The sequence below is a fragment of the Megalobrama amblycephala genome, linkage group LG3 (genome assembly GCF_018812025.1).
Source record: "Megalobrama amblycephala isolate DHTTF-2021 linkage group LG3, ASM1881202v1, whole genome shotgun sequence".
NCBI classification, from domain to species: Eukaryota; Metazoa; Chordata; class Actinopteri; order Cypriniformes; family Xenocyprididae; genus Megalobrama; species Megalobrama amblycephala.
Window position 1 is genome coordinate 55414709 of NC_063046.1, and position 9326 is coordinate 55424034.

At 44.6% G+C, this 9326-nt stretch overlaps 1 protein-coding gene across 1 annotated transcript; it reads right to left on the reverse strand.

The window, feature by feature from the left end:
* Window positions 1-3312: 3312 nt before the first annotated feature.
* LOC125264080 (vegetative cell wall protein gp1-like) lies at window positions 3313-4703 on the reverse strand. Its single transcript, XM_048183326.1, has 2 exons — window positions 4617-4703; window positions 3313-3729 (listed from the first exon to the last, which is right to left on the reverse strand). Exons 1-2 carry the CDS (start codon window positions 4701-4703, stop codon window positions 3313-3315), a joined length of 504 nt encoding a protein of 167 aa, XP_048039283.1.
* Between the last annotated feature and the right edge of the window lie 4623 nt (window positions 4704-9326).

The following is a 9326-nucleotide window of genomic DNA, read 5'->3' on the forward strand; positions in this document are numbered from 1 at the left end:
GTTAAATGTTAAGTCTCATTTGTTTCCCCTCTTAATTTGTAATGGGCCCATCCTTTCCTTTATAAGTTGTTGTTTTGTTCATTAGATCAGGTCAGCTTTAGTTTGTTTGCTTCTCTGAATAGTTTGTCTTTATTTTCTTTTTGTTTTGTTGTTTTTTTTATTATTATTTTGTTGTGTTGTAAAAGATTGAGTTTGTAAAGCTGAATGTTTTCTCCTTGGGTTGCAATAAAAACCCATGTTTATGGTAAATAGTTGGTGTTCCTTGTCCTTGGCTCCTTGGTCCCTCACAGGAACAAATGTTAAATGTGCATCAAATATCACCCCTAAATTTCTTAATTTCAAATTCCAGTGTAGAGCCATCCACACTTAAAGTTAAAGACCCAGCATTACATATCTGGTAGGGTGAACCAATGAGCATTACCTCTGTCATGTCACTGTTCAGACACAAGAAATTTCCAGACATCAATTTTGTTTTTATCTCAGAAATACATTGAGAGAGAAAAGACACAGCCACATTAACATCAGGTTTTAAATGTACATAAACCTGAGTGTCATCTGCATAAAAGTGAAAGATGAGACCAAGTGATCTTAAAAGTTGACCCAATGGATAAATGTAAATGCTAAAAAGTAAAGGGCCCAAAATTTCACACCAGATTTCACAACACCAATATCACACCTGCAACCACCCATAGCAATGAACTGCTTTCGATCTGAGAGATAAGACTCAAACCAGAGTAGTGCAGTCCCAGAAACACCAAAGACAGACTCTAACCAAGTAAGTAAAATTGAATGATCAACAGTGTCGAATGCGGCACTGAGATCAAAAAGAATCAAGATAGAAAGACAGCCAGAATCAGAAGCTATTAGCAAATCATTAGTGACCTTAACTAAAGCTGTTTCAGTGCTGTGGAGTTTACGGAATCCCGATTGAAGGGGCTCAAAAAATTGTTTGTAGTAAGATGAGAATTCAATTGATTAGCAACAATTTGCTCTGAAATTTTTGTGAGAAACGGAAGATTGGATATGGGATGGAAATTATTGAGATTATCAAAATGTATGTTTTTTTTTTTTTTTGGTACAGGGGTCACAGCAGCAATTTTTAAATGCTGCACTAGATCTTGGCCTCAGGAAAAAAGTGAACGGTGGGCGACATGCATGTAAGTGAATAAATATAGCAGAATTATGGCAAAAGTCATTTCAAAGTGCCACGGTTCCTGCTGCCAACATGTGGCGCTTTGACTGTAACTGAAAATTGCCATGTTGATGTCTTCAGACCAGGAGTATTATCAAACATGTGAAGTTTGGAGCAGATCGGACATCGTATGCCTGAGTTACTACAACTTCCTGTTTTGTGGTGTTAATCACATACATTAGCACTTAGACAAGTGTTGCATGATTTAACATGTTTCTAGCATTTTTGGTACTACGTGGCATATTGAAATGTGTTTCTGGGAGTGAATTACAGTGTAAAGCATGCCATTTCCTGTTGCCAGCAGGTGGCACTATGACTAACTGAATATTCCCAGATAGCATGGTCACATTGAAACAATGTTGAGTCAGTGTTGATGCGTCAACGCCAATTACATTGAATTAACGTTACAGAGTGATGTTGCTTTAGCATCACTCTTGCACCGTCAGTTAATGTTGAAGCAATACTGATATTTTAACCACAAATCAATGGTAATAATATTGATTAAACATTACAAAGTGATATTTTTTCAACACGTCTTTGGCACTGTTGAAATAATGTTGAGATTTCAACCATAAATCAACGGTAATAGCATTGATTCAACATTATAAAGTGATATTTTTTCCACATCACTCTTGCACCCTCAGTTAATGCGGAAACAATGTTGAGATTTCAACAATAAATCAATGATAACATCATTGAATCAACATGAGGTGATGTCGGTTCAATATCACGTTTGCACCCGCATTTAATGTTGAAGCAATGTTGAGATTTCAACCACAAATCAAAGGTAATATTATTGATTCAACATTATAAAGTGATATTTTTTCAACATCACTCTTGCACCCTCAGTTAATGCTGAAACAATGTTGAGATTTCAACAATAAATCAATGATAACATCATTGAATCAACATTATGAGGTTATGTTGGTTCAATTTCACGTTTGCACCCGCATTTAATGTTGAAACAATGGTGAACAAAAACAAAAAAATCAACGGTAACGCTATTGAATCAACATTACACTATGACTGATTCTACATCACTGCTGTTGAATCAATATTGAAATTAACAATAATAATTTGTAATATTGTTTGATCAATGTTAATGTGATGTTGATTGAACTGAAATGTCAACATAAAACAATGTTCTGAACAACATTAATATTTCAGCTACACTTCAATGGTACATCAACAAATTTATGACCATTTCAAAGTTTTGGGAAAACCTTTTAAAACATAAATGACACCTTTCCAGCAACTGAGTCAGTTTTTTTTTTTTTTTTTTTTTGACAGTTTAACACACTAAGAGATAGAAAATTAAATTCTTTAAGAGTAGGGCAAAAAGGACAAAAGTATTTTAACCTTTAAAAAATAACACTACTTTCAGAAGTCTTATGTCATCATAACTACAAGTGGTCCAAAGTTTTCAAAATCTGGCTTGCATTAGACAACTGCCTCTTTTCCTGTGGGTTCTCTGAAATCTAAAAAAGAAAACATGATGTTAATTAAGAACAAGTCAATTCAGTTGCCATACATAGTCACAGTCATGTTAATATGCTAAACACAATATAATTAACTTTTTATACATTGCTAAACATAGAATATTCTAACTATATTTATAATTGTTACGGTTGCTGGTGTAGAGATGAGGCAGATCACGGATTTCCACAAACATACAATACTTTAATATAAACCAAGGCAGAGTACACCATACAAACTCTAACATAAACAGAGAACGGACGAGGAGTAAAGGGAGTGAGTGCAATATATGGGGAGTGCTGACAATAGAGTCCAGGTGCAGGTGATGAGTGACGATGGGGAGCTGACGAGGGAAGTGAGTGCAGGTGATGAAACAGGAGGATTATGGGATATGGAGTCCAGGGAAACAAGGGATCCGTAACAGTACCTCCCCCTCCCGGTAGGCGCGTCCTCGCGCCGTAGATGTAACAACCGGGAGGGGGGCGGGCGCCCTGGAGACCTCAAACCGGAGCAGGGGGAGGAGTAGATTGGGTCTCCAGGGCAGGTCCAAAAACCATGGCGGGTCAGGAGCCGTGGGCGGCCATGGCGGGTCAGGTGCAGCGGGCGGCCATGGCGGGTCAGGGGCTGAAGGCGGCCATGGCGGGTCAGGTGCAGCGGCCTGCCGAAGAGGCCTGGAGTCCAGGCGATGCCGAAGGTCCGTAGCACCATGGCGACACCGACGGCTTCGCCGACTGAGGCGTAGGCAGGGTTCCAGAAGGCCGCAGCGTAACCAAGACGACCGACGACACAGGGAAAGCAGGAGGGAGAGAAGAAGCCAAGTGAACAGAGGGACGAAGGGACGGAGTGAAAACGGAGGAGTACAGTCCTGAGGTGAGGGTGGGCTGATGCTTGACCGGAGGAAGGATGGAGGCTGGTGAAGCTGGTGGACTGATGGGCCATGGTGGAGATGAGGGAGGTTGGAGCCAAGGTGGAGGTAATGGCAGAGGGCCGAGGTGGAGTGCTGGATGAAGGGGCTTGAGATGGAAAAGCAATGAGACACCCATGGAAGGAGGCTCTTTGGGCTGGAGGGTTCAAAAACACAGTTCATGGGGGCAGTTGGCTCGGCGGCGGCTGGAGCTGAGGGCCCGGCGGCGGCTGGAGCTGCTTGCCCGGCGGCGGAGACTGGCGCTGCTTGCTCGGCGGCGGAGACTGGCGCTGCTTGCTCGGCGGCGGAGACTGGCGCTGCTTGCTCGGCGGCGGAGACTGGCGCTGCTTGCTCGGCGGCGGAGACCGGAGATGCAGGCTCGGCGGCGGAACCGGAGATGCAGGCTCGGCGGCGGAACCGGAGATGCAGGCTAAAATTCCCGGAGACTGGAGAACTTGGCTCGGCGGAGACTGGGCTCTGGAGAGACTGGCTCGGTGGAGACTGGAGCGGGCTCAGAGGGCCAATATGAATACAATTAAAATTCCCGTAGGAACGGGCTCTGGAGAGACTGGAGCGGGCTCTATGGAGAGACGGGCTGGAGCGGGCGGGCTCTGGAGAGACTGGAGCGGGCTCTGGAGATACTGGAGCGGGCTCTGGAGATACTGGAGCTGCTTGCTTCCTCCTCCTCCGCTTTCGGGACCCAGTTGAGGAGTGTGGGTTCCGTGTGGGGCAGGAAGGGAGTTCGCTGGAGGGGTATGCGGAGGGAGACGGAGGTTGACTGACTGGCCCGGCCAACCGTGTTTCCGGATGGACTGGAGACATACACTGATCCTGAACCGTGTCCACGAAGAATTTGGAGCCATTTAACCACAAAATTAAATTGATAGCTTTGCTTAAGGAGAAACGATAAACAGGTTCATCAAAACGGATAGTGTTGTCGTCCAGTCCATCCAGAAACAGGGCGATCAACTGAGCATCGGGCCAGTTAGTCAAATAAGCAAGCTCAACGAACTCCTCCACATACCTCTCCAGCGAACGACCTACCTGCAGGAGCCCGATAAGGCGATCGCTGGCTGTCAGGGTGAGAGGCGTTGGAGGAGCTGGATCCAGGGAGCCAGGGAAAGTCTCCATATTTTCTTATTTTCTTTTTTGTGGAAAATCCGGCGGTTTAAAGGTCCGTTCTTCTGTTACGGTTGCTGGTGTAGAGATGAGGCAGATCACGGATTTCCACAAACATACAATACTTTAATATAAACCAAGGCAGAGTACACCATACAAACTCTAACATAAACAGAGAACGGACGAGGAGTGAAGGGAGTGAGTGCAATATATGGGGAGTGCTGACAATAGAGTCCAGGTGCAGGTGATGAGTGACGATGGGGAGCTGATGAGGGAAGTGAGTGCAGGTGATGAAACAGGAGGATTATGGGATATGGAGTCCAGGGAAACAAGGGATCCGTAACAATAATATAATACTGTTAAATTAGATTCACCTTATGTAGACCTTAATCTGTTTAAATATCAAAAAATAGCCATGTCATTCACTTTCTCAAACACAAGATGTTGTTTTTCTTCTATTTCTTTAAAAAAATGCATTATTGTGTTTGTGGAAACAGGCTAAACAGAAAGGAAATTAGTTGCATTCCTCAAATTTAATACAGATTTGGGAATATGAATGATTACCTGATTAAGCAGTAATCAGGGAGCAGGAGATAAGGTACAGGACAGCATCAAGTCCCAGGTCAGGTGATGATCCTATCGAATACAACTCAAAGTATTATCAATGAGGGTGCTTTTTTTTTTTTTTTGCCCATTCTCATCTGCCTTTATTCCTATTAAAGGAAAGAAGTCAATGTACTCTGCAAGCATTGAGTAATAGATGCAATACATGGGCTATGTGCAAAGTATGATATTCTTGCTGCTGTTCATGTCACTTGCACTAATAAATAAATATATCCAAATAAATATTACTAAAGCAAGTTGCATGCACTATTTGAGAATTTAGAAAAATGGATGGTTTATTCAAATACTTTAATAACTTTTTTTAAAGTAAATATATCTTATTAGATTCAGTAACAATAAATTAAATGCAAATAGCAAGCACAAACAAACAAAAGAACATAGAAACCCAGAGAAGAATCTTTGAAACCCAGAGAAGTCAGGTGGTTCAACAAACAACACTACTGTGTAGGATGCACCTGTATTTTCTCTCTAATGAGGAGGAATTGATTAGACTACTGAGAAGTGCACATGCAAAACTAAAATGGGTGTTTACCAATCACTGGCCAATTTCAGAAACACATGCCTGCGTGATCTTGTTGTCATCAACTACAAATCACTGTTAGTTTAGTGTATGTCTCAAAGCATTTGTGCTGTCGGCTTTCATCAAAATTTCAATGTTGATCCAACATAAATAAAACTTTGAAATTTCATTATCAGTCAAAATGATGGTTCGGATGAAAACACCACATTGTATCAATGTCACTGTGGCAAGGGGGGCGTGGTTCAGCGAGGTCTGCAACTTCGTCGGGAGACACGTGGTAAGCGAGCGGGTTAAATGTAAATCACGAACACCTGTTTCTCATTCCAGTAATTGGTGTGGAGATGGGATAAAACGTCAGGAGAAGCAGGAGTGTGTGAGAGAGAGAGGGACTGCTGACTGAAACGCTGAGCACGACAACAGCACTGGAGTGAAGCCCTATTGTGGATTGTTTATACCGACGTTGGAGTGAAGCCCTGTTGTGGATTGTTTATTTTGTTGTTGTGCGTTGCACAGACTTTTGTTGGACATTTTTATACACTGAATAAAGCTCAGTCAGCAGTCAAAAGCCGACCCTTGTCCTCTTCCTTCCCTATGAACTCTGAACATTACTACACTGGTGCCGAAACCCGGGAAGGAAGAAGAGAGCCGCCACCATGCAAACGCCCTCAGTCACGCTGTTTGCGGACATCATTTCATCCCTCGCGGTCTTACATCAGGACCAACATCAAGCCCTGCTGGACCTCCGTTCTGATCAGGAGCGCCGCTTCCAGGCTATTCTTCAGGTCCAGCAGCAAGACCGCGAGAGGTTTCTGAGCTGGATCGACCGGGAGGTTCGTACGGAGACCACCCATTTCCCCCTCAACAAGATGGGCCGCTGGATGACCCGGAGGCCTTCCTGGACCTCTTCGAGAAGTCCGCAGAGGTTTCAGGTTGGCCCCGGGACCAGTGGCCCATGCGACTCATCCCACTACTCTCGGGTGAGTCGCAGGTGGCAGCGCAGCAGCTTCCTGTACAGAACCTCCTGGTCTTCGATGACCTGAAGAGGGCCATCCTTCAGCGTGTCGGCCGGACCCCAGAACAGCATCGCCAACGGTTCCGCTCACTGGAGTTGGGCGAGTCCGGCCGGCCCTTCGTGATGGCCCAACAGCTCCGGGACTCCTGCCGCAAATGGCTCCTGGCCGAGGGAGGCAACGTGGAGCAAGTCATCGATCTGGTGGTGCTGGAGAAGTTCATAACTCGGCTGCCCAGAAGAACAGCCGAGTGGGTCCAGTGCCACCATCCCACGTTGCTGGACTCGGCCATCCACCTCGCGGAGGACCACATTGTGGCGTGCCCAGGGGTCGGCGAACCCCTTCCATCTGCCTCTCTCTCTCCTTCTCTTCCCCCATCCTTCTCTCTCTCTAAACCTGTCCCTCTCCCCAGGTCTCGTCCGCCCGGCCCTCCGGGGGCGGGGCGGGACTGAACAGGGATACTTTTCCAGACCTCGGGTCCCACCCAGGGGGGCGGGGCCGTCTGCTTCCAGGCCGGACCACACTCCTGCTTCTCCCCTCTCTCTGCGCCAACCATTTAACCCCCTCCCCGCCACGAGAGCGCAGGGAAATGCTTTTCCACGCGGCTCATTCTAATCCAATGGCTGGACACTTAGGACAAACGGCAACACTAAATCGCCTCATGACCCGATTCTTTTGGCCGGGCATTCACGAGAACGTGCGCAGGTGGTGCGCGTCTTGACATGAATGTCAGTTGGTGAATCCACCGGCCGCTCCAAAAGCGCCTTTGCGCCCCCTCCCATTAATGCAGGTCTCCTTCGAAAGAATTGGTATGGACCTCATCGGGCCATTAGAGCGATCAGCAAGAGGGCATCGCTTTGCATTTGTCATTGTGGATTATGCAATGCGATACCCCGAAGCAGTGGCTCTCCGCAACATTTCCGCTAAGAGTGTTGCGGACGCACTGTTTAGTCTAATCTCCCGAGTGGGGATTCCGAAAGAAATCCTCACTGATCAGGGCACGGCATTTATGTCACGCACGCTACATGAACTTTACGAATTGTTGGGTGTTAAATCGATTCGTACCAGCGTCTTTCACCCACAAACGGACGGGCTGGTCAAACGTTTTAACCGCACACTTAAATCCATGGTTCGTAAGTTCGTTCAGGAAGACGCCAAAAATTGGGATAAGTGGTCAGAACCCCTGTTATTCGCAGTGCGAGAAGTCCTGCAAGCCTCCACGGGGTTTTTCCCCCTTCGAGCTTCTCTTCGGATGCCACCCCCATGGGGTGCTGGATGTCCTAAGAGAGATTTGGGAGGACGGACCATCTCAGGCCAAAAACGAAATTCAGTATGTGATGGACTTGAGAACAAAACTCCACACTTTGGGGTGGCTATCCATGGAGAATTTGTTACAAGCCCAGCACAAACAGAGTCAACTGTATGACAGGGGGACTCATTTACGCAAATTCTCACCGGGAGATAAAGTGCTTGTATTGCTCCCCACTTCAAGCTCAAAATTACTTGCAAAGTGGCAAGGACCATTTGAGGTTACACGGCAAGTTGGTGATCTCGATTATGAGGTGATACGATCGGATAGGAGAGGAGCACATCAAATTTACCACCCCAACCTCCTTAACACTCTGAGGTCTGAAAACGCGCCGGCGCGTTTTGCAGGGTTTTTTTCACATTGCAGCAAAACAGACTTAAAATACTCCGTCATTTTTTGTCATAGAGACATAAGTAATATATCAATTGAAACTATAGAATATCTTCTTTTATTTGTATACACTCAGAGTAAAAACAAAATGTTGTGCTTTTTGTAAAATAAAGAAAACTAACATGATGCGTGATTTCTCATCTCCCTCTGAAGGAAGTCCAATCTGATAGTTCTCAGAAAATGAACTGTAACTTAGTGAATACTAATCACAGAAAAATTAAACTTATGTCTAAAAAAACGTTAAGATGTCAGGTTTTAAATCATGTAAGTCAAATTGAAAACAAACCTTCTGTGTTTATGTAATCTGTATGAAAAGAGAGCCATATCAGAAGTCCGTGATTCAGCTCATTATCCGCTAATGCGGCCACGCCCACGGAGGGAGCGCTATTGTCAGTTATTCTTTTCTTCTATAGATGAATTTTAGATGAGTTTTTGTTTCTTTAGCGCCCTCCGGCTGCAGTATGAATTGGAAACTCCATTCATGGAATAGCCTCTTCTTCTTTTAGATAAATTTGTGGACTAAAAATGCACAGAGAGTGCCCTCCGACTTCAAGGATGAATTGAAAACACCAGCGCTCATAGTAATGACAATGAATATTAAATAAATATAACTCCTCTGTATAGAAAATTGACATAAGCATACGAAAATCCAATATTTCTCCAAATGTGCATGCTTTTAAACTAAAAGCCTATATTCAGACTCTTTGTATCACAGAAATACATTATATTTTAAAGTATAATATAAAACCATTACTTTATATTGTAATAATATTTTTCTGTAT